The sequence below is a fragment of the Anas platyrhynchos genome, chromosome 1, assembly GCF_047663525.1.
Source record: "Anas platyrhynchos isolate ZD024472 breed Pekin duck chromosome 1, IASCAAS_PekinDuck_T2T, whole genome shotgun sequence".
Classification (NCBI taxonomy): domain Eukaryota; kingdom Metazoa; phylum Chordata; class Aves; order Anseriformes; family Anatidae; genus Anas; species Anas platyrhynchos.
This window is the reverse complement of record NC_092587.1, coordinates 15,875,313-15,901,495: the sequence shown is the minus strand read 5'-3', so window position 1 is coordinate 15,901,495 and position 26,183 is coordinate 15,875,313. Positions and strand designations below refer to the sequence as shown.

Genomic DNA, 26,183 nt, shown 5'->3' with positions numbered 1-26,183 from the left:
TAAAGCCTGCCATATTATCAGCTATCATTGTCATCATTTTTGTAAGGGTGGTGTGTGTGCACGTGATGCTGGTAAATGCCTAGCACAACCTTTGAGATGCTGCCGTGCCAAAACGCTATGGGCAAGCTGTAAACAAGGAGCCCAGTTTGTTTCAGTCCCTCCATGCTTCTTCCTAGCCTGGCAATTATTGCCGTGTGTGTCCTTGGAGGATCTGTCAGCACAGGGGTAGCAGTGCACGAGGGGCAGCATCCAGCCTGCTGACATCTGTTCAGAGCTCGCAGTGGCAGGGAAATGCCGTGCCCTCGCCTTCACCCTCCCACCTCCAGCACCGGGCAGCCCTGAGCTGCTCGGGCTTGTTTTGAAATGCCTTCTGCAGGCTTTGACAGGGGAAGGAGGAAACGGCTGGGTATGAGCAAACATGCCCTGAATGTCATCTAGTGCCCTAAGCAGGGTTCATTTATTTTATTCCGGTATGATGGCGTTTTTTAATTGCAGTACTTGCCTCTTCAAGAACAGGAGCAACCATAAATGCAGGTCCCCAAAGGAAGGCAGTATCTATTCCACGACTCTGCTGATCAGAGGTAAATCTAGCACGGGAAGTGAGGTACACAGCGTTAATTCACATTTTTATAGAACTTGCAGAATATTTCTACATTACTTGCTGCCACAAGAAATTCCTTAATGCTTCCTTAATGTGTCCTTCACCACCACCACATATTTCACCCAGCCAAGGGAGTGCCAAAAGCTGGACAGAGATTCAGAAATTACAGTAACACTGCCGTGCTCTGGCAGATTCTGTGATTCTGTGATATGGCTTCCTACACCCTTCACAGGTTTGCATTAGAAATCCTTTGCAGAACAAACACCAAGCAACCCTCATATGCATTGCACTTTGTAGCTGCTTTGCCTGAGTGGCACCTTACAGATTTCAGTCCCTTTTATTCAATGCATTAAGATCATTCTGATTCTGATCATATCCTCCAGACATGCATTTGCAATCCCATTCACCCAGGGTCATCTGCCAGCCTGGGATGAGCTCTCTATTGCATCCTGCATCAGCTAATGAAAATACTGACAAGCCCCAGGCAAAAAGGAGACATCCTCCCCCCTCTTAGGAACCTCAACTCATACGACATAAAATCTCTGAGAATCTGAACAGGCTTCCAGCCATTTGTAAGCCTATCTCCTAGGACATCCATACAGATCATCATTCCCAAGTTAGCTTATAAGGGTGCCACATAGAGCAGTGGCTCAAGTCCTCCTAAAATCAGCATTGTACCTCCTGCTTTCCTCCCTTTCCCACTCAATAGCCCTGTTGCCTCATCCAAAAAGGCAATCATAATTTGCTTTTGACAAATTCACACTGGCTGTTGCACATTAATGTAGAATTCCTATGTCCTCAGAGAATAATCCGTTCCAAAGTTTATTTGCTGTGTTCTGTTTAACTGAGGCTGCTCAACACCTTGCAGCTGCCCCTGCCTAAAGGCAGGTTTTTATTTTATGGAGCCGAGTGGCTCAGTGTCAGTGCCTGCTCTGACACCCTATATGCTTGGTAGGGGTAGCCAAAATAGGCAAAAATACATTAAAAATACACAAAATACACAAAAATACATTAAAAGATGTATTTTCAGTGTTTGGTTTTCTAAACAAAATAGTAGCTCTTTTCTAGCCAAAACAGTAGCTCTTTTGTACACTTTAATCTTGGGCATTATTGCATTTCAACATAATTCTTTGTAAATATTTTCAGTGTGCTGGGTCTTTTGATGAATTCCCTGGTTTTCAGATTTTGAAATATAATTTGTTAGTTTTTTGTCCTCTAAACAATTTCTCTCTATTTTTAATTTCACTGTAATAAAATTAGAGTATTATTTCAACACTATGTAGTGGGAGATTTCAGGAGAAAAAAATGATTAAGAAATGATGACAACAGAGAAGCTGATCATCTTACTTGCACTTGGAAACGAGCATCTCACCATCTAACTAAGCACTATTTCCTTTTTCAATTACAGCAACCATGAGCACACATTCAGCAAACAAATGAATTTTCCCATTTTGAAAACATAAGCCATTAAGCACAGCATAGTTGTGATCTATGAAATACGCCTCACTCCATCTACATGCTTCCTATGGTTAGGCAGTAGCCTCTCTGCTGTCTTATTTTCCCCCAGTAGGCTATTAAGCAGAGCTTTTCCCCCCAGGAGCGCAGTAATGGATTACCACCCCCAGGTCTTTTTGGACAGCCAGGCTACCAGCGTCTGTTTCACTGAGTGAAAGCCTCTGCGTGAGACACTTAAAAGACATATAGGCACCTCCTGGGATGCTGTTCTTGTTCGTTGTTTGAAATGAGCACCTAAACATTTGAAATGAAATGAGAAATCTGAAATGACCACATGAAGCAGGTATTGCTTGGAGACTCCCTGCCCAGCTGCAGTTGTTTTCGTGGTGAGGTTTGTGAACCCTTAACAGCTTCACCTGAAAAGCTAGAGCAGTTTTTTAGCTTGGTGTTTGTTACAAGGAAGAGAAAGATTTTATATAAAATTCCATCACCTGGACCTCAAAAACTCTGTTTCGGTTGTCTTTCTCTAAACCCCACATTTCTCCCTTTGTTAGCATCTAGGTGACATTCGTTACTTGAGCAGCCACACTAAACAGAGGAGCATTAATTAGAAATAGTAAGAAAAACTCACTAAGTAACAATAGTGACCAGAAATAAGTAATCATATTAAATATTTTAAAGCAATTTTAGCATCTAGCTATGGCAACATTAGCAAGTGATGTGCCCACTAGGATGGGACCTGGGTAGTAAACCAGCTTATGCTGATCTCCTGATCTCACTGCCTACCTGCATTTTAGAGGTTTTATTTCCAGAAATCCTAGCTAACTTCCAATTAATGGCAGGAGTGCACCTTTTGACTTAGTTTCACCCAACAGGAGTCTCAGCTGGTGCATCTGAGACTACTCGAGAACTGAAATCAAAGCAAACTCAGAAATTTCTTAATGTAGATATGCCACAAAAGAGTAGAGATAAAATATATTGTGAGTGGACAGACAGACAGCCTTAACATCACCGAAATCGTTTGATATTAGCAGAGGTTAGCGAACATTAATGCCCAAAGTAACTTGGTCATTTCCAATATTCACATAAATCTGATTAACTGAAAATACTGCTAAAATAAACACTAAAATTGCGTAAAACCCCTTGTAAGACATGAGTACCTATAACACTTCTCCGAATGTTACCCTGTTGAATAAAGTAGCAGAGTCGGAAGAGGAAGGATATCACCTTTAAAATTAATCAGTTAGCCATTACACTGAGTAGGCAAAATAGATTTTGTGCATAACCATTTTGTATTAGCATGTTCTGCACTTTAGTTTAATCTCAGTTTAATTTGCAAAAATGCCTTACCCTTTAACCAAAACGTTTTTAACCTAAAGGGAAAAAGAACATTAAACAGTCCAGGACGTAACCTGCACCAATGAGGCTAAATTGTGCCAGAGCTTTGGGCAATAGCCTTTCACGTGCATTATTTGCTCTCCTTTTGCTCACATCTTTCTACAAAGTATTCTGAAATAGAAAATTCACCAAAAGCAGGTAAAAGCTAATTAAATGTGCTGAAAGGGAAACTAGACCTTGCTTTGATTCCTACTTCTTCCAAACAGGGAAGGAGAAAAAAAAAAAAAAAAAAAGCTGTTAAAAAAATCTGAGGTCACATTTTCCGAGGGTTTTCTCAGTCTGTGTTTATTAATCTTCTCTTTGCACCTGCTTCTACACTCGAACATCTCTGTCCCCATTTTCTCTATGCAATTTGTGGCACAGATGTAGGTTTCATACATAGCATGCAGATGCAAGTGCTAAATTGGAAAATGCAAATGCCATGGATGATTGGAAAATGGAGCCTTCTCTGTATGAGGCCTTCTTGATATTCTGGGCCAGAATACAGATTTCATAGATTTAATTCAAATACAAAAAATACAGGTATGTGACTCTTATGTTTAAAAGAAAGGATTGCATATTTGCCTAAACCAAGAAATGTTGAGAATTCTCCTTGCTTAGCTCCTTTTTCACTAGAAACAAATACAGGCTACATTTAATATATATCCATGTCATATATATAAAGTTAGTTTTGTTGTATATATTTTGATTTGACTTCAATGTAGAACTGCTCTTTTTAAGAGCAAGCATGCAATGATATTACTATAACTATTTTCAGGCAGATGTCAACTAGTTTGTACACAGAAGCTCAACTACTTCTTTGAATAAAACAATAAAAAGAGAGTCGCTGAACTTACTCGTGCATCAGTGATCGTACCACTGTGTTGCCATGAACATGAGACTCGTAGAACAAGGTGTAGAGGTATGGCAGAAGGGAGTATCTGATCCGGAGTGTAGCTCGAGATATCTTGGCAAATTCTTCTCCAAAAAATGCTGGGTCTTGCTCCTGTTGAGTAAAAGCTTTGCACTGAGCATTATAACGATGGATACAAATTCAACAGAGAAACCTGTGTGCAACCTAAGGAAAGCTGTTGCTGGCATAATCCCATGGAAGTGAATGTTTATGTAGAAAAAGTACTGATTTGTGAACTAGAAGATGTGTTAAGAACCACATCTGCCCTCTGGGACAGAGAAGGCAAAACAGAGGAAAAAGGGAAGACCAACAAACTCCAACAAAGGCAAAAGCATTGTTATTTTTATACTTATTTTTGGCCAAGAGTGTAAAGTGGGAGTGTGTCTCCCAGTCCCACAAGGTGTGTCCTTTGATCCCTCCCAGCTCAACTTCTCCAGCACTAAAATAAGCCCACCAACAAGGCGCCTGGCTGCCTTCCACCTTCACAAAATTCTGCCGTAAGACTCAGTTTTCTCATTAAAATCAAAGAATTTGTGATGAATTCCAAGGATAATGAAACATAAAAGGAACAGAAGTAACAAAGCTTTTTATACTATCTGGTGCTTTTCAGTGAAAAAAAAAATGTATTAATTAAACCATTTGAAATCCCCAGTGGATTATGCAAGGTGGCTACTTTAGATTTTATTTTAACACTAAACTTAATATTAATTAAACTCAATACTTAAGTGAAGTTTCTTCACTATTATGTTTACATCAGAATAATCTTTCCTGCTGGCTCTGAGGTCTGAAGCATCCATCTGTTATTTCAAAAACTGCACTGTATTTTTATCAGTTTAAGTCTGACACTGTACAAATATTGCCTAAGTTCAGGAAAAAAAGAAAAACAAAAGAGACTTGTTAGGTGATGCTGAGTCACCCAAAATGCCTTGTTCATTTCTGGCAGGGAACACGATGTTTTAAATGGGTTTAAGTGGTCCAATAAAACCCAATGCATCTTCTGCTACTTCTGTCATTCAGTCACGGCTGAGTTGCAGCTCCTGTCCTTTTCCTGCCTATTAAATTGCGTGTATGTTAATAATACCTGCTCACCCTGATCAGACCCATTTGCATGCCCAACGGGCCAAGTGAGCCTATAAAAATAAGAGATCTCTAATTTTATGGAACAGAGGTAAATAGAAAATATTTATCAACAGCAGCACCTAAACCCCATAGCCATTTGCTCTCCTCAAGAGAAATACCAGAATACCTCAGGTATTATTATAGACTATAGGGTAAATCCTGAGTTTCTTAATGCCAGCACAATAGCTTATTATTCCTGCTTTTGCCCTGTTTCTGGATGTCCACGATACTTTCATGCAGAGGAAGAGGTCTCTTTGAGGAATGTAAATGCTGCAACATTTTGATGACATAACTGTACAGAAAATTGAAGGTTAGCTAACAACCTGATCTCAGGCACTGCACAGATCACTTTACAGAAGAAAGAAAACAAAGCAAAGAGAAACAAACAAAAAAAAAAAGCAGTTATTGAACTAGCAGAACCTTTTCATCATTGCTGCAGATAACACAGTGTGCTTACAAAGGCTGCAAGACCTTCACAGTGACTGTAGTTAGGAACAACGTGATCCTTCTATCTAGGATAAGTCTTGAAAGGACTATATGATAAGTTGAAGCCAACACATGGCTCTGATCTAAGGCCGCACTTTTTCATCTTGCTCATGGGCTCATTGGCTCTGTTTCTCCTTGGCCGACGGTGCTGTCACTGTCGCTGGCTGTCCTTGGACTCCTCACGTGCTTGTCTGGAGTTTCTAACTGTGGCGTTTGTCTAAAACTCACTTTTAGATGGCAAGTTTAGTGTATAATGCCCTCTCTCCCCTTCTGTGTAATAACTATTAAAGTTGCAGTGGTACTGAAATGAAAATTGAAGTTAGCCAGTGAGCAAGCAGATGTACTGGCACTCACTGGCTCTTATGTAAAACCTGGGCTTCAGCAGATAAAAGACGGAGAGGATAAGTCTAACCTCTGCAGGACTTGCAGATGTTAGATACTATATGTTTTTCAGTTTCTAAGCCATTTTTCCCTTACAGATGGGAAAAATTTACACTTCACAGCATAATTCCTGCTCTCAGTACATCATTCCCTATCACCTGCTCAAGCTTTCCCAAGAATGGCAGGTTAATTTATGAGGAAGTAATGCAAATCACCATTGTCAGTACAGTAATCATAGAGCACAGCTCTGCATAACTTCATTTACTTACCATGTTTCCCTCTGCATTGTGGTTTCTGGAAAATGGGTAGAAAGAGCCAAGCTGCATCCAGCGCAAGCAGAGTTCATAGGTAGTGTTGTAGTTAAACCCACAGATGTCAGCACCAATCTGGAGAGAAAACATCATAACATAAATGTTTGCAATCGTTGCTCTGGCCCAAAAATGATAAACCACAAAAGATTGCTAATAAATATAAATTTTGGAAAGAGATACCAGTTTCTGATGACTTTATAAGAATGTTCCAGGGTACAGTAATAATAATTTTGCTGGGGTGGAGATTTTATTGGCTCCTAGAACATTAAAATCACTGTGGAAGATGTGAACATATTTCAATAATTACACAAATCCTGCATACCAGCTTGCAAAATCTGAAACTTACAGAGGGACCTCAAATCATAAAACACGTAATATAAAGAGATCTGTTTGGGGTGGCACGCAGTGATTTAATCTGAAGTTGGCAGTGCTATTTTTGTTTCTCTTTAGCCAGCCAAGATTGATGACATTTAGTTTTTTTTAATCTGCAATTCCCTACTCCGTACAGGCCATTACTGCTAGCCATCTCAAGCAGCTTATTGCAGAAAACATTTGACTTAATTTAAAGTGATATCGGGTATGAGCCAGCAATTGCCCGAAGGACTTCAGACTCACATAGGGCATGCCAAAGAGGTTGAATTCCAGCATGCCAATGATAGAGTAGTGCATGTCCTTCCACTGGGAGAAGTTGTCGCCCAGCCAGTGACCCCCGTGCTTCCCGCTGCCGACGAAAGTAGACCGACTCAGGACAAACGCCCGCTTGCCAGTTGCCTGCTGGGCAGCACTGCAAAAAAATTGCAACAAGATCATTAAAAATAGGAGTGGTAAACAAAAGAGTCATAAGATCAGACTGAGCTTTCCAGCACAGCTTTATCTTGGACGGTGTTATCCTTGAAACAATTATTACTGTGGTCTGGGCCATGTGAAAACATGGCTCCAAAACTATAAATAATGGAAAATTTTACTCAGTGGCCAAAGTAAACAACTAAAATCTATATGATCCCCAAAACAGTTTGTTTCAGGTATTTCTAGTTTTCTGAAAAGCTAATTTGCTTTTATTTTATTATTAACACTGTCTCAAAGTAAACATTCAAAATAGAAAATCCTTTCTACGTTAGTTCATTTAATTTAGTGTCCTATCATTTCCTAAAAGCAAGCATAATATATATATATATAGTTAGATTTGTCTAGACGTTTTTATTGGCAAATAAAAAAAAAAAAAAAATAAAAAATAAAAAATAAAAAAGTCCTAATATCCTGGACTGAAAGTTAGGGAAAAGAAGAAAAAAAGAGAGAAAGAGAGAGAGAGAGAGAGAGAAAGAAAGAGAGAGAGAAAGAGAGAGAGAGAGAAATAACATCAACATTTTAAAGTCTTTTTAAAAAGTCAATACAGAAAGCAAACGCAATCTTTCAAAATGTCACCCCTTTCCCATAGTATTTTGTCTGATTTCCTGTCATTGTTTGATTTATGAGGTTTCATTACAGAATTAGTGGTGTAATGAATTTTTCCTTTCCTTTTGGAAATAATTTTGCTGCACCACCAGAAAATCAAGGAGATGTAATATGCCTTATTAACAAATCTATTACAAAGTTCCTCAACATAGAATAATCTCTGGAAGGGATTACATATTACAGCATTATAGATTGCTGGAGCACAGGTTCAATTTTACTTTAATAGGATTTGGGCAATAAAACTCCATAGATTCTCTAGGAAATCTTAGCCTGAAATATAAACCATGCTGTCCACCACCCACCTCCTTCTCCCTTAATGAGATCTGTGCAAGAGCTCTTTCACTCATACTTGTAATGGCCAACGTTCAGCATTGGTTCTGTATTGGCACAGAGCCTTTAAAATGCTTCAACACTTGCTTTCAACCAAAAAAAAACAACCAATTCAATCACCAACCCAACAAAACAACCAACCACCACCAACAACAACAACTCAATGTCTTTCATACATGCCTAAACACACTGGTCGTATGCAGCAAGAGGTGCAGTTCTTGAACCACACAGGACCTGCTTGGTGCTGTCATGTAGGGGCACTACTGAGCCCCAAAACTGCACAAGATTCTCCGTTGTGTGTTTAAATGACATTTTTGAGCACTTCAGGGACAGGAATCTCTTTTTCCTGAAACTTTTCATGGATATTCTGCATATGCATTCTTTCCTCTGGCTGTGCAGCACAAGTTTGGCTCTGTTTGCAAATGGAGGTGCTAATGAGGGCAATATTGGATCAACTCAACTGTGATCCAGAGCTGCACAAACAATTTGCAACAAATAATTTATTGAATAAATTTCAGTCTATTATGAATCATTGCTGAACTGGTCCTAATGTTCTCAAATGTATTTGTTGACTGAAATTATTTACAGAATATTATGTGTGAATAGTTCTTGGCCTCAAGCTATGTACAAGCTGATTGTTGCTAGTTCACCATGCCCAAATTCAAGCCATTTGACTGCATACATGGGTCAGATGACACATTTCCTATTCTCTAGCTTCATTAGCATAATTCTTGGAATTGTTTTGTATGCGATTATGAACTTGTCATTTGTTTTCAGCCCATACCCTACAATTGATGCTGGTTTGCTAAATATTCCCATCAGTAATTTAATTTATTATATTATTTGTGAAGAGCAGATGCAGAAATGGTATACAAGCAGCCTTGAAAAGAAATGCATTTAAGAAACACAAATGAATATGTATGAAAAATTCTTCATCAAATTCCCCAGCTCTGCAGCAAATCCTGCCTCTGCTGGTGTTTTTGGTGGTGTTCTCCAGCCCTGAAGGACTCTGCAAGTTTGGCTGAGCAAAATAAGCAGGACAGGGACAGGGAAGGTTCACCACCTTGGGGGAGGACGAAATGTAACCTTGGTGGAGTCTCCTGTGGTGAGAGGATCTTAGTGGAGGTCAGGGTGCTGAAGTCCAAAAATCTTTCTCTGTCCCACGCATCTTGGCTGGGCTGGGCAGTCAGCAAGGGTGAGGGCTCAAGGGCTTTCTGCCTGACTCTGGAAAGCTGGGCTGCTCTTCAGACCAGCACACAGGAGCTAGCAGACTGCTTCTGGCTTTTTCCCAGTGCCTCCCTTCCCCCAGGCTTGGCACAGAGCTGCAAGTGCATCAACACCTTAAATAGGCTCACTTAGCCAACTCCCCTGGATGTACAACTGGTGAAAATGCATGCTTAATGCTAAAATAAGCCAGCACAAGGACCCCTGCTTTGGCACTTGCATTGCGGCATTAAACATATCCATGTCTTCGCTCTCTGCTGGAAAACTCGTGATTTGCCCATTTGATTTAATCAAACAGTAGCTTTCCACTGTCACTCTAGCCTGACAGCAGCAGCGCCTGCCTGCGTAGGCTCATTTTGAGATCTTCCCAGCTGCTAAGGGACAGCTTTCCAGTAGCCGACAGCAAACCTACTGCAATGCAGCTCAGCCCTCCTGCACCCACAGAGCCCCAGGCCAAAATGCTGCCTGCCAGCAAACCAGAGGCAGCTCCAGCAGCAGCCAGGCAGCTGAGTACGGATCCTTCCCTGGCAGTCATGCAAGCTCCTCCGGTAGCGAGGGGATGGAGAAATTCCCCTGGTGCCACACAAGGCTGCTTTGGTATGAGAGCAGCTCTAACGCAGGGTGGGAACAACTTGCTCTGGCTGTACGAAAGCAGCAGTTGAAGCGTTAAGCCCTACAAGCAGACCCTGATTTTAGCTGAGAAAAAGAAAATTGGAAAAGGCTGTGCTTCCTCTGCCAAGAGTCTTTCCTTGAAATTGTTCTTACTCAATGACAAACAGCAAAGTGAAACGTGCCTGCTTCTTACGAGATACCGTTGCAGGTTTCCCAAGTACCTCAGCTGCTTTTAAAATGCATTCCAGTCACCTGAAATCTGCATGTGGAAATAATTAGAAAACTCACTGGAAAGTTGGTTCAGTCTGTGACCAGCCAAAGAGGGAGTGGGTGTTGTAGTGCTCTCCCAGGTAAGTCTTGGAATCGGGGCACAGCGTCTTTTGAGCCAGGGAACGATCAGAAATGCCTGAGAAGGACAAAAATGTTGTAAAGTTATATGCATCAGATTTCCAATCTCTTCATGATTTTACTCATCTGGGAGAGAAAACACTAAAGGATTTGGAAAGAGAAAAGGCAGAAGAACTGCAGGATCTGCACTGGTTAGAGGTTAGCACGTAGTTGTGAATACCTTCCTGCAGACAGGCACATGTGTCCTCAGGAGGGTGAGGGAACTGAGTAAACCCTGCTAATGAGGTTCATGCTTTCTGTCCAGTAATACAGAACATCTGTACAGTGATTGTATATTCAGCATTAGCCACAGAGAAAACTTCTGCATGCTAAATTAAGAATATACACACACATTCTTCTACATAGTGACAAATTTTACTTAAGAGTGAAAATGTTGCAAGAAAAGCAAACCAAACAAACAAAAACAGAAATAAAAATAAAAATAAACAAAAAGCAAGCAAGCAACCAACAAACAAACAAACAAACAAAAACAACACAGAAATTTGGATGCCTAGGGAACTTTTATATTTGTGTGAAATCATAAGACCTAGATTTGTGGACCACTGAGATGCAGACACAGTTAGGCAGCATGACTCTGCCCCACAGTGGCAACACCCATACTTAATCAAGCCTGACCCCTTTCATCCCCTGAGGAACCTGAGACTTAAAAGGCAGCAGGGCCGATGGCACAGCCCCAGGCAGCATCGCCAGAAGCAAGCAGGGAGCATCAGAGGTGCACAGGGGAGGAAAATGCATCAGATGCAGCAGTCCTTAGCAGGCCACCTGCTATGACCCGATATGCTGCACAGAAGAGAGCAAGGAAAGATCATAATGGGTCTATTCGCATGCAGATGGGTTATGCGATAACTCCTTCCATCAGCAGATCACAGCAGTGGAGGCAGTGACAGATTTTTGCCTTCAGTAATGGCTGGGAGCAGCCCTGACCTCGCTGGCACAGCTCTGGTTCAGCTGAGCCAAGGGGAAGCAGTCAGAATTGCCTGCACAGGTGCTGCCTGGTCTTTGATCCCCCATTAAGGAGATGCTGGCAAGACCCATTTGGTGTGGGAAAAATGTGATTCTTGTTCTCTGCAGCTGGCTTTCATGAAATTGCCATGTGCAATTCGGCAGGAATTAGACAGGTCAGGTATTTGGGTTATACAATGGATTTATTTTTAGAGGTGGAAATGAATGTTATGAAATCCTCCCCACCACAAAAAAAAAAAAAAAAAAAAAAAAAAAAGGAGAGAGAGAAAAAGACAGACTGTCAAATATTTCTCTTCTTCATGCTTAATTGGGTGCATGCACTATGGTAAATATTTCTTCATGAGCAAGCAACCTCAATGCCTAATCACACTTTGCAGTGTGTTTGCAGTTCATGACTACAAAGTGCATTTCTCTGTACCTGAAACCCCATTAACCTGTCTGCTCTGCTGGGCCACCAGAGCTGGCACCCCTGTCTTTGGATCTTTAGACACAAAGACTCCAGTGCTGTTGATCTGCTTCAGAAATAGCTTCATTTATAGGCAATTTCCAAGCAACCCTGACTGGTACAGCTTTAAAGAAGACACTAGAGTTCTGGGAAAAGTTACACTTACTGTCCCAGTGACACTTAATTATTAGCCCTGTAAAATTAAGGTGGAATATGAAAGCAAACACAGCCACATGAATCATGCTTTCATGCTTCTTTCATATTCTGAATATTTTGCATTCTGCATCAGCAATACCGATTATTTTACAGTGTGTATAGTAATCTCAAGTGTAAAAGTGGTTTATAGAAAATTGATTTGAAGGATATCTATTTTTAGAAGGTCAAACCACAGGTACAAGTAATCATGGTTATGGTTTAGGTAAGGAGTCTGAAGGCTACATTGCCAAACACCTGAGGTATTAAGAGTGAAACTCGTATGGACTCAGGTGCCCATGACAAGAGTGAGCCCCCAAAACCATGCTGACCCCAGGGAGGTCCTGGCTTGTTGGACTGGGCTCCTTAGGTCCGACCTCACACCTACACCAGCTAGGGGCTCAGACAGCCAAGGGCATGCACATTGCTGGCATAATGTGGAATATAATAGAAAGCTCTGAAACACGGGGTGAAAACATTGGGTACCAGCTCTACTGCACCTTGGAAGAGAAGCCTTAGAATCCTGCCTGCAACAGAGAGACCAACACCACAAGCTGCAAGTGGAAGGAGAACCTTCGCACAAGAATGGGCAAGCCGAAGAGAAACTGGGCTCAAAACACACCTCTGTCTTCTGCATTCCCCATTGTTCTTACACATCACTTAGATATCTATGTCTCTAGGTCTGATAAGTTCCTCTAAAAGAGCTCAGACTTCAATGCTAGGTGTCACAAAGCTGTTTCACAGCTCAGGAGACTCTTTGTGGGTCCATCCCTCACTCCTTTATTTGTAAGGGTGAAGGGAGCTCTGCTGTTTCAGTCCTCTTACCCAAAGGCTTACACCTCTTTTTGCAGCTCTGAATGCTGGCAAAAATAGGGGGAACCTAAGGCAGGGGTGGAAATCATAGAATCATAGAGTCATTAAGGTTGGAAAGATCATCTGGTCCAACCATCCCCCACCACCAACGTCACCCACTAAACCATGTCCCTAATCAGCATGTCCAACTTTTCCTTGAACACCCCCAGGGACAGTGACTCCACCATCTTGCTAGGCAACCTGTCCCAATGTCTAGCTACTATTTCTGAGACAAAATTTCTCCTAATTGCCAACCTGAAAGTCTGCTGGTGCAACTGGAGGCTATTCCCTCTTGTCCCAGAAAGTCTGGTCTGTGTCTGTACCCACAGTGTTAGTATACTGTAGTTACAACCAACAGTTTTCCCATAATGAGAGTGGACATCTAAATCTTAATTTAAAGCTCTGCTTCTGGTTTCAATAGTTAACATATCTTTTTATAATTTTATGTCACGCTTTCGTTATGTTTGAGCTTCTCATGTACTCAAACTGAAGAGAAATGAGGTTTAATAAATAAAATGAATAATTGACATGACAGTACAAGAGCCTGAAGGGAAAAAGGGGACATTTCCAATATTTCACTGTCAATAATTCATTTATGCCTCAACTTCCTGCTGTATATTAGCCTTACTTGGGCAGCAGGGCTTTCCTGGGGAAATGTTGGCTGGATTAATTGCCAGGAGCACTGGCACTAATTGTAAGTACTCAGGGCTTCCTGAGGGAGAATGAGCATGCCATTAACCCTGCTACTAGAAGAGGTGTTCCCATTCCTAAGAGCCTCCCATAGGTTTGGGCCTTTAAAGCTTATTTTTAGCCTATAACTAATTTCTAATAGGGGACTGGAAATTTATTTCCTATGAGAAAGAAAAGATTTTGAATTAAGGAATCAGGAAGAGGCAACTCACTTGTTGTGAGTTGTAGAAAAGGCAGGGACTGCCCAGCCCTGAGACTAGCAGTGATGCTGGTAAAGCAGAAGAGTTACTCCTTCCATAAATCTGCATCTGAGTTATAGTCTAGAGGTATTTTGCCCTTTCTATGGTGCAGGCCCATTGCTCAGAGAATGGCAGGGAAGGCCATTTTTCTTGCCTTCTTACAAGGCTGCCTCACTGACAGAAGGTTTCTTATGCTTGGTACTCCACTGAAGCTGAGACATTTGTGTCCTGGATGAATCTGTAACTGTACACTTGGAAAATGAGAAGATGGAAAATGTACCTAAGAATTCGCCTTTTTCAAAAAAAGATTGTCAAGAAAACTTTACTTACTAGGAATGTAAGGAGGGTTATTGATATCATTATCAGCACATCCAGGAAACTGGCCTCTTAAGAAATTAGATGGTTCATTCATATCCTTTAATAAAGAGAGTAAGACAGGTCAAAACCCTTATTTACTCTTTTGAAAAGAAGGGAAGGCATATGTAATCAGACTTACAATCCAGATCCCGTCATAGTCAAGGACATTCTTAAACTCCAGACACAACTGGGTCCACCACTCAACTGTCCTGGGGTTGGTGTAGTCAGGAAACACTGAATGTCCAGGAGGCCAGGCCTAGAGTTCACAGGTACAAATGTCTGGTTATTGTCTTATTTCTGCTACACAGCTTCTTTAACGCTTTGGAGCTCCATTTAACCAAAAGAATAAGAGAATTTAGTAAACCAACCTCTCCAACAGCAGGAGTCACACCGTCAGAGTTGTTCACCCAGACTCCCATTTCCTCTCCAAGGTCGTATGGCTTGTAAGTTCCCGGTTCTTCGTCCTTACTTATGAAAGGATCCTGAAAGCAGTCATTACACTTCCTTTATCAAGATCTCAGAAGTTATTTTTTCTATTTCTATGCTTTAGAAAAATTTGATGTTCTTTGATGCAGTAACACTGGAGTAAAATGGCACTAAAATTTAGCAAGAGTTGAGAGCACGTAAAAATTTAGGAAAAGTTGTTAAAGAGATGTTGTGAATATCCTTTGTATAAGGCATAATTAAGTAAAATTAATAAATACCCTCATGTTTATTTTTAAGAGACTTTCTATATTCAACTGATTTTGAAGAGGCATCAAATTTTGATTTCCTCCCTTCTGAAGTCACTAAACTTGGGCAGCTCTGGATTCCCTCCAAGACAATCGTCATTTCAGCTTCATTAGCTTCAGCAGCTCACCTCTGGTATAACTAAAACAACCCAACGGGCTTGAAGTTGGGACACATTCAGCCTCGTTAGCCCTCTCTTCAGACCTGATGTTGAACGAGGAGGTTTTATGACAGCCTGGTGGTGAGTAACCCAAGTCATGAAGCCAGAGTGGCCAAACTCCTCTGTTCCCTGCAGGTGCATCCTGCAGCTCACCCCTCCTGTCCCCATCACCACTCAGAGGTACTCACCACGGCCCCATCGCTGCCAGTGGCATGGACAACACCAGTTTTCCTGCCCCAGGTCAGCCACCAGTGGCCACTGAGCTCATTGAAAAGGAGCCTGAACTGGCCCACCATGTCAGTAAGCCCTGAAGGCAGGAATACTTTGAGATGTCACTGAAGAGGTACTGTTCGACTCTGCTCAGCAGCCAGCTGGGACTACAGGAGGTTAGTGTGCTTGGCAGTACGCCCCTAATTGGGAGCAGCTCTCTGCCTTGCGCTGTTTAGAACAAAGGAAGGTTGCAGCCATTTTAGAAGAAGGGAATTCTTCCCTTTTCTCTTAGAAAATGTTATCCCCTCAGGTTCTGCTTAAGACAAAGAAACTCTCAGTTATGACACACAATGGAGAGTAATGCCACTGAAATAATTCTGCCATTATATCTCATGCACTAATTCAAATGAATTTTAATTAATAGCTGATAGAAGTGTAACTGCTATACGTAAGGACAAAAAATATACTATCACAAATGGTAATTCCTTTAAGGGCATGTTTTAAAGCTCATTTAAATACCTAAATTAATTGCTGATTTACTTGTAAGCCCTACGGCAGCTATAGCCCCTGTGAAGAAAGTATATTCTTCCAAATAAAAGCCCCTGCTTAATTCCCACCTTAAATGCAAAATTGAGTTCAGCTTTAACTACGTAGCTCCAACATCAGCTTCATAATTAAAGAGTGTAAGTGTCCATTACGTTTTTAACTTGTTGAATAGTTCAGCTTTGGAAAAGAGAAAACTGTCCATCTTCAATAATTATCTTATAATTGTGGAAAAGATGGCTCTCAAGGGACTTGAAGGCTGGAAGAAGTCAACTTAATTAGCTACTCCTGATCCAAACTTCTTGTTTCCTTCAGCTGAAAGGTTATTCCAGTGCATAAATCTAATCTATTATGCAGGTTTAGCAATGTCCTAAAGGGAACAAAACCCTCCCAGCCCTGGTTTTGCAATCCACAGGTTGTTCATGGGGGAAGGAAGTTTATTGCTGTTAAATCTTCCTTAGCTCATCTTTTAGTATCTCTTGGAGAGGAGATGCAGAGCATCCGTACTTCTGACTGACTGCTCTGAAACCTGGGGCACCCAGCACTAAACCAGACCAGCGCAATTCCACCTAAAGCTTCAAAAATAGATTTTGATGCACATCCAGAAATCTCATCTATCTCTGGAAATTTTAGCTTCTACAGCTCACTGAGCTGGACTTGAAAATGTTAAAACACTCATGGTGTATTTTGAATCATAAGTATGTTGCTATTGACTTTTTTTTATTATTATTAAGAAATTTGTCACTCACCATTCCTAGCTGTTTCCATTTTTAGTTTGATTTAATGGAAGGTATACAAGGTCTTTCATTAAATTTCCTCTTCAGGAATAATGTTTATAATTTTACATTCTAGTCATTTTTACTTTCAGAAATTCTTTCTTTGTTTCTAAACAATACATTTGTTCTGACTCAGAATAAGTCACAGCTGAAGTATGCATGTTATTCAGCTCAATAATGATAACCAAGTACTGACACACTGAGGCAAAATCTCCCTTACAGGGAGGTGGCCTCTAAAAGACACCAGGAGAGAGGAGTGCTGAGACTGCATGGAGAGACTCAAATAACGGGGCCATGCTGCTGTCAAGGTGACCACAGGGGCACGGAGGGCTCTCAGCATTAGTGTGGGGACCAGACTGCCTGATGGTGAGACACCAGCCACCCCAGTGGTGGTGGCACAATTAAGTTTAGGGTCCCAGCCTCAAGCAGACCACCAGTAATTGCTAGTACTGCTGGTTCTCCAGTTGGACAGGGCTTTGGGCAATCTGGTCTAGTGGGAGGTATCCCTGACCATGGCAGGGGGCTGGTCTAGATGATCTTTAAGGTTCCCTTCCAACCCAAGCCATTCAATGACTCTATGATCTGCATTTTGCTTGTGACCACAGTGGTCTGAAATGCTCCATGCCAAGCAGAAGGACTGCACCCATCTCCCACAAATCCATTCACAATCCATTCACCGGAGCTTTTACATGACATGAAGTGTCTGCAATCAGAGCACATTTCCTGAAATCATCAAGAGGGAGGCAACAATCTGCTGCACTTGGGCAACTCGCTCATTACTGTCACTACCCGAAGGGAATCTAAATAGAAAATTGCTCTTTCCTTATCAAACTGGATTACACTTGCCTTGATTGCAGGTAGCATGGCTTTGCTCTCAGTTGGGAATGAAACCCTTCACACCATTCCAGCCCCTGACTCAACTTACAGGAATGATGGACATCGCTAATCAAAGCCAACAGTCAGAATGTGACAGAAATATCAGCAATTGTAATAAGGCAAAGAGAGAAATCTTTACTACCAATACAACCTATAGGTCCCACTAGCTTTTCAAGAATTAAAGGCAAACTGGATTTGCCTTTGCTTTGTTTTCTTGCAAGCTTATCTAAAGTCCTAGAGTGCAACACAGCATTTATTTACAGTTTAGGGGAAAGGAAGGACTCCTATTAGGATTCCCATTGGCTTATTGCACAAATGGATAATTATTGATATGTTCCCTTGTATCTGCCTAACTACTGAAATTAGATTTATATAGCAACAGCTCCTTGCCCTGCTCTAGCATGCACCATCTGAGAAGCTGAAAGTGCTTTAAAAGTGTCATTGAAGTTAAATTCACGAGTAAGAAGATAACATTCCTTACCCACTATAGCTGCTGCCTGCAGCTTCCTAACCTGCAAAACCACTGGAGACATCCTGACTGTGATGAAAAAGAGATGACTACTGTGTATTTACTGAAGGGCAAGAGTGTGCACAGGAAAAGCTACCCCAAATTCAAGGTATTTTGCTCATGTATTCTTGTCTCACAAACTTGTTTAAGACAAATCAATAAATAAGCAGGTGGTATTTAACGTTAGACCTCTTTGGGATTAGATGATTTTTAGAGAGGTGTGGAGGATATAGGGAGCCCAAACTGCATAGCAGTTAAAAGAGCAGTCAGTCCTGACTGCACACGTGCTCACCTACAGATGGGTTAGCTATTTACAGTGATGGTGACAGCAACATCTTATGGACCCATCAAAGACTAGTATTTAATTTACTGGCCTCCAGTTTCCTCACCACTATTGCCATCCACTGTATCTTCTGTGAAAAAAAGCAACTTTGGTGCAAGGATATTTATGTGGACTTGCTGGAGAAAAACGGTAATATTTATTGGCAAAATTGATGAAGGAAAATGGAAATCTCTGATTTTCACTTCTGCCTAAATTAATTCCTTTGAGTTTCCCTCTTTGGAAATCTTCCAAAGCTGCTTGTACATGGTCCTGGGCAACCTGTTCCAGGTGGCCCTGCTTGAGCTGGGCCTGCAGACCAGATGGCCTCCAGAGGCCCCTTGCAACAACAACCTCTCTGTGATTCTGTACTTCAGTACTGGTTACAGGTTCAGCATATATTTTCCACAAATGTTCATGCAAACAAACTTCTCTCACATTAATTTAGACGAAAAGTAAATATAAGGCAACATGATTTATAATTACCATCTCTCCAGATTGATTATGAGATTTTTTTTCCACCGTTCAGCTATTTCTGCGTGCATGCTAAACTCATTTGCCCATTATCAGAAAAAGAATTGCATTAAAGCAATTCTGCCTGAACTCAGAGCTGAGCAGAGGCAAAATTTATCATAAATAAGTGGAAAAATATGAAAGTAAATTGATGTTATGGTATAGAGATGGTACTGGTACACACAGGTATCTTATAAACATAACACATTTAAAAGTGAAGTCTGTGAGAAATTGTTCAGCTCTTCTCAAAAAAATGACAAAAATGGAAAATGTGCTACACCAGCATGCATGCATTAGCGCCTAGATACTGCTATGAGCATTATGATGCAAATAGTTCTTACAAATGGAGAAATAATTAACATCATATTTAATTTACCAGAATAATGACATTGTGCATTCCTGCTTTCTTCAGCTCCTGGAGGTACTCTGGCAGACCTGCATAATTCTCTTTGTCATAGGTAAAATCCAGGCGACGTTCCATGTAGTCGATGTCAAGATGCTGGACATCCTAAATATTTTAAAAGCAAACGTTGACTTATTTTATACAGAAAATCAATATGTGTAACGGTGTTCCTAAGAAGGAGCTAACCTATGAAGTGAGAGCTAAGTGTTTGGCTATAATAACTGTAAAGAATTGAGGCCAAATTCAGCTCCTGTAAATTTATGTGACAGCAGTGGACAAAGTGGACATGTGGAAGTCCTAGGTTAGCAACTGTTTGGCAGTGGTATGCGTCAGCACTGCCACAGTTCGTGTTTAAAATGCCAGCACCTGGTACTGCCAGTTGATTGTTGTTTCAGCAGGAAAGCAAACCTGTACCCAAATCACCTGCAATGCAGCCAAGAGCAGCACTTTAAACCCCATGTTTCAGGCCAATTTTAAGCATTCTTTTGACTATTGTAAAGATATGACTTGCGAAACCACTACATAAGGCTATGAACATCCTTTTGCTCTACAGTTGTCTTCACAGGATAGTCACATTTCCTCTAATATAATTATATTCATCCCAGTTCAGATTTTAAAATGAACTTACACAGTGAAAAAATCATACTTACGTAGGGGATATCATAGCGGTGCATGCGGTTGACGGTTTCCTTTAAGACATCAATGCTGCCGTAACCCCACCGGGAGAGCTGAAATCCCAGGGACCAGTAGGCAGGCATGTGCGGGCGTCCAATGGCCTAGGGCAGGAATGAGGAAAATACAAGTTCAAAGGCTGAGGTGAAGATTCTGGGGAGAGAAATTACCCTGAAACACCAGGAGAGGCTCCCAGCTCATTTAAGCCACAAAGATCAGAGCATGGATATCACACACCCTCGAAATACCCCTTACTTTCTCGAACAGCTCACTGTAGAATATACTTTATTGTAAAATATGCAATATACTTTAAAATGAGCTTCAAAATAAAGCTTCTTCTGGTGGACCTAACTCTTTGGTCAATAAACGGCAAATCTCCGATGCTGTGCAGCAATGTCAGCTTGGCTAATTTCTGTTGTCACATCCAGCTGAACTAACTCATCTAATGTTTATTGGAGCTCTCTGAAGTTTTAGTTTTATTTGCACACCTCCCCGGTGAAATCCAGTTGCTTATGAGTGCCTGCTGATATTGCTGGCCCACAGCAATGCGTTGCCAGGCATCACCAAGCCCCTCCAAGGTCAGAGTTACCATTCGCTCCATCAAAATTCTCATCTGAAGCACAAAGTAATGAGTTAACTATGATTTTATAAATATTTGATTTCCGGCTCCGCATAATCCAGATGCAAATTGCACAAGGAAGCTCGAGCAGAGGGGCACGAGGCATCCTGTTCTGCTCCCTGGGGAGAGCTGCTCGGGCAGCCGCAGAGCAGCCACCATGGTTCTGCTCCAGAAACATGCCGAAACCTTCCCTTGCCTCATGGGTACACACCGGTGTTTCGTGGGGGCGATATCCCCAAGTCCTTATTCCCATTTTATGCAGTTAGAACCCATGAAATTAGACTTTGTTCAATAATTCCAACATTGTTGCAGGCAACACATGGAAATCAAGGTGCTAGCAAGCACCCATGATTATTTATCAGTCACAGCTATTGACTCCCTTTGGCTAAATAACCGTTCCCACCTTATTTCCTTGCAAATCTCCATAGTTAGGTAATTATGCTAAGAAGTGTAAAAGAACAAAACTTGAATATTGGCACCTAAAAATCCATCTTCTTTAGTTAACTATAAGGAAGCAGTGCCAGCACTCCGTATCAGCTGCATGTCCTAAGCTCCCCATCCATCACGATGTGTAGAGATGCCTCTTGCTATGGGGTTTTCTCCAGAAAGTCTGTACTGGGACAGTAATGCTGGACTTGAAATTACTCTAAAAGAGGTCACAAATCCTAGAGGTGGGATGCACATACTGCAATGGACAGAAAAAACAGGTGGAGGAGAAATGCCTGGAAAAGCAGAGAGTGTTTTAAACCTCCTGTTGATGGTTTGAGTCCTCCCAGCAGGGGTGTGATGGCTGAGCACTGCATCTCCCCCGTGTGCTTGTTCCTCATCCCATTCCACTGGATTTACCTGCTATCACCCTCCTCAATACCTATGCAGCTGGAGAGAAAGCCCCTGAGAAGAAGCAAGGGCAGCTATCAGCTGCTGTGCCCTTGCCAGGACAGGCCCTGGGCAGATGAAGGTGGCCCCAAACCATTCACAGGGGACACCGGTGGCAGAGCCATGTGCTATTACGGTACAGTTTCCTCTGTTTGCACCTGTTGTTAGTTATTTCCAGCTTGTGCAGATGCACCCGATCCCCAAGACCATCCTTCCAGCTCTGCTGGGGTTTCCTGTGGAGAGCTGGACAGGGAGTGATGGCTTGGGATGATCCCCAGGACGCCCTGATGTCTGGCACTGTGGTGTCCAGCACAGCACAGTAGGCCTGGGGTCAAGAAGTCAGGTCCCCTGTCACAACAGCACTCATCTTATGAAGGAAAAAGATATCTATGGAGGCAACAAAGCCTGTTTTAGCCCAGTTAGGATGCCAGATGAGACCCATGAACCCCACCACTTTGTGCTCCAAAAGCAGAGGCACATTCTGCCCACGCTTTCTCTACTGCAAAAAAGGTGACCTCTCGAAACAAGGTTAAAAAAACAGACTGAAACAAAAGAACTCCCTAATGAAATAAAACCTTTTGCACACAGGCTTCTTCCTTTGGATAAGAGGAAGAGGGAAAAACAGCTGATAAATATTAATCCTGCTGCTGGACACAGAGCCTGGAGCCCTGGCAAGATGCCTGCATGGCACAGAGACCAGCATCCCAGTTGTCCCCTGAGCTGGCTGGGATGTTTCAGAAGCAGTGGGAGCCCCGTGATGCCCCATGCTGCTCGTGGATAGGGGATTATACCCCTGGGATGCACCCCAATGAGCTTGGGACATCACCATTGTCCAGTTCAAGAGCTGGAAGGGGATTTACTTCCACCCCGTGTGCTGTGTTGAGTTCCCAGGTGAATGGAGATGGGGCTGGAGGTGAAGCTGTGGTCACCAAGGCATCAGGCAGGTGCCTCCAGGGGACACAGCCCTGTCCCCAGTGCTGGGGGATGTGCTCTATTCCCTGGTCCTGCAGGCTCAGAGCTGCCATGAGGCGAGGTGGCATTTTGTGACAGCATCCCCTGAGGAATTTGGGATTAAGGTTGAACAAATGGAAGAAAATCCACCTTGCAAGCAAGATATTAACTTTTAAAGCAATTAGTTCCCCAGGTTGGCCGGGCTGGCGCGGCTATGCTGAGCATAATTGAAGTGAACAGAACATTTGAAGAGGAAGGATAAAAACAGGGCAGCTGGGAAAACAAATGTTCTTTTTTCCAATTATGCTGTGGACTCTCTCTAATGGATCCCCCTGAAGCTTCCTGATAAAGTAACTGGCATATGGTACCTCCTTGCAGATGGATCAGCAGAGGCAGAGCTGCAATTCTGCAAACCTGAATCTCATGTTGGATTTGATATATATTTAGGATCTAGTTAATTCATATAGATTGCATTCTGCATACAAATGATCATAAAATGCTGTACACAGAGAAAGCCTGCTCGGCAAAACTGGCTCGCATAGAATCAGACAAGGTAAATGAGGTATGGCGGGGGAACTGAGGGAGGAAAACATGAGAAATGCAGAAACAGCAAACATATGGAGTATACAAACTGAGGAAAAAAAAAAAAAAAAAAAAAAAGATACAGTAATGCAGAAGTAGAAAAAAAAATAGATGCTATGATGCTATTTTTCCTACCTCGATTCCTCCTGCACTTGGTTCACAAATAACTCCAAGTGTTGTTTAATAGATTCACTGTTACTTTTCTCCAGGTTTGCATAACTTGGCCTTATGTAATTTTTGCTTTTTTTTTTTTTTTTCAGGTGCACCTGGGAGCAGACACATCTAGGAAGTACCCTGGAAGGGCTCCTCAGCGAACAGCTAAAGGCAGGTGATCTGCACACACTCTCCCTGTGCTCACACACCCAGCGTTGGGTTATTGGCCAAAAAACATTACTACCATGGGCATCTCAAATCAAGGATGTGAACGAAGTCATAAATGCTAAATAGCAAACCGGGATCCCATTAACATCATGACCAAAGACTGGTGTGAAAAGGAAGGCTGAAGGCTCGTGCCCTGTCTGTGTCGTGCCCTGAGGCCGTAGAGGGAGGCGTTCCCTCCCATGCTTACAATGGAGCTGAGATCTCCAGCAGTGCAGCCAAAGAGCAATGCAGAAGGTGGCACTTTAATCCTCGCACCCTAGTTAGTGACCCATGGCTACATACAGGTGCTCCTAAGACCCAGATGTCTGTCTCCAGCTCGTCCCCCACAGCTGAGGAGGCAGGTGAGTGCTGTGGGTGCCCACTCAGGCAGAGGTGACCTGAACCCAAAGTCTGTGCAGAGAAGCTGCACTCTGTTTTAGGAAAGCAAGAAGAAAGGCCCTGCAATGGCTGAACAACTACAAAGATGCTCACGAGTCTAAAAATGTTAAGGGCTTCAGGCATCAAGGTCTTCAAACCTCTGTCTTTGCTGGACACCCACCAGCTGCTTGGTGTTTCCTGGGGGACCCGTGGATTCAGCTGTGAGACTGCTGAACGAGCAGGCTCCCCATTTAGCTCTCAAGTAGGAGGCTGGGCTAGCGACCTCCCGAGATCCCCTCCGCCCAGAACTGCCCTATGAGGACAGTGAGGAGGAAGAGAAGCAGCAATTTGCTCTCAAAACAGAACTGAGAGTCATGCAGTATGCCCCATTAAAGCTTGTCACTGGATAATTTTCAGTAAAACAACAAATTCATGGTCTTCACTCCACCCAGAAGCTGTTACACTTGGTATTTGTTCCTTTCATTAAACTATAACTTTCCTGAGTGTCTTGTTACAGAGCTCGTATTCTATTGCTGTGCACTGTTACCCTGCCTTGAACTGCCTCCAGATTTGGCAGTGATGGTCTGATATTGGGTGATATTGGGGCTGGCCCATCCCTGTGCAGGGGCCACCCCTGGATGCTGGCAGCAAGCCACAGAGGTGCACAGAGAAAGTCTGCATCCTTCAGAGACCCCGCAGGGAACTTCATTACAAGTTGAGCTAAGCAGCTAAATCTTGTGCAGAAACAAGCATTATGGGGGGGTGGGGGGGCAGGGAAGGGTCATTCAGGTCTGGAAATGCTATTGAAGCAAGAGAATAAAATACATGAGAAGGTGCCTGAAGCAAAATGCTTTGCTCCAGGCACAGCTCTCTTGCCAAGCTGGCGTTTGTCCATCCCATGGTGCCAGAGGAGACACCCCGGAGGGGATGTGATGGGTAGTTCCTGCAAAACGCCCCATGCAGTGGCTTTGTGCATCTGCCTGTGTGGGTAGGAGACAGGCACCGTGTCCCCAGGGAGCAGCCCGGCCCCACCAGCTGCAGGCTCCTGAGCTGGGAGCTCCTGACATGCCTCTTCCCAGAGGAATCCCATGCAAACAGCTGGGAGAGCTGAGGGATGCTGCTGAGCACTGTCCTCCAGGCACAGGTCACGCTCCTCCCTGCCAGCCCCTCTCCTTCCCCTGGGGGTGACAGTGACCCCAGTGCGAGTCCTCTCAGCGGGACAGAAAATGCAATTGAAAAACAGAGCCTTTTCTGTCTCCTTCACCTTCCCACATATCTGGTACATAAAAGCCAAATCATTACCCTAGAGACTAATAATATGGTAATTGTAACATTCGCGATCCGGGAATTTCAGGATGTTTACTGAAGAAGTTATTATTTCACCGTGAAATTGCTACCATGCATTCTTTAAGATTCCCTAGAGAGCGGAGCACAAGCTTGAAGAATACAGAGCAGGGGATTTTTTTGTCCCGGCATGTGACATGTCTAGCTCGGAGACGCCCACCGGCTCCCCTTTACCTTGTTTTCTCTGCTCCAGCTCCATTTCCAGAGAGGCAGGCGTGTAAAGCGAGCTGCCAGCACTCATCAGCTGGGGAGTGAGAAGGCTCTCATTTTATTTTCAGCTGCTGGCCACCTGCTAAGCCGCAGAAACGCTGCCTTCAAACACCAGCGAAAGGCTTTGAAAAGAAATGGGGATGGCTCTCACCTACGTCGTGCTGCTGCAGTGACATCCCTGAAATAAGTGCTTTCATCGCAGAGATCACAGCCCTGCCTAGGTGGATGGGTCACTTCTCTTTTCTGGGCTTGGTTGCCAATGTGGAAGTTCAAAAACCTGTTTGCTGGTTGATCTATGGCACCAGGGCTGAGGGACAGGTGGGGAAGGCGTGCAGAGGGGCTGGGACCTCTGAGGGACACAGCTCCATTGCTCCTGCTGCAGGACACAGAGGACCAGCTGCAGCACCCAAAGCTCTGCTTGGAAAAGAGAGGCCAGCAGAGCTTGGACAGACCTCTTTTTAGTCATTGCATCCCGTTAAAGCCCCCCTGTTCTCACTACTGAAGCAGAGCAGGAACACCACAAACCACCTCTCGGCGTAGCAGCCCCTCCAAGCAGGTTTAGAAACCTTTGGCCGCTTTCGTCCAAGACCTCCAAAACACCAGGCACACACAAGTTTTGTAAAAACCAGTGTCAGAGCAGAGAAGAGACACAAATCACACCAAAATCCATCACCCCATCCTCTGCTGAGACACAGCCTGCTGCCAGACAGCATCCCTAGCTCTGTCACGGGTCTCGTGAACAGGGTC

At 43.0% G+C, this 26,183-nt stretch overlaps 1 protein-coding gene across 1 annotated transcript in view; it reads right to left on the bottom strand.

Annotated features, from left to right (window-relative positions):
* Positions 1-457: 457 nt before the first annotated feature.
* LOC101802279 (sucrase-isomaltase, intestinal) overlaps positions 458-26,183 on the bottom strand; it is a 42,779-nt gene continuing 17,053 nt past the window's right edge. Inside the window, exons 8-17 of the mRNA XM_072033047.1 lie at positions 20,095-20,220; positions 19,418-19,549; positions 14,776-14,889; positions 14,547-14,663; positions 14,381-14,465; positions 10,550-10,667; positions 7,259-7,427; positions 6,602-6,718; positions 4,291-4,439; positions 458-587 (exon numbers count right to left, since the gene is read on the bottom strand). Of these exons, the coding sequence (XP_071889148.1) occupies positions 458-587; positions 4,291-4,439; positions 6,602-6,718; positions 7,259-7,427; positions 10,550-10,667; positions 14,381-14,465; positions 14,547-14,663; positions 14,776-14,889; positions 19,418-19,549; positions 20,095-20,220 (1,257 nt within the window). The remainder of the gene's footprint in view (positions 588-4,290; positions 4,440-6,601; positions 6,719-7,258; positions 7,428-10,549; positions 10,668-14,380; positions 14,466-14,546; positions 14,664-14,775; positions 14,890-19,417; positions 19,550-20,094; positions 20,221-26,183) is intronic.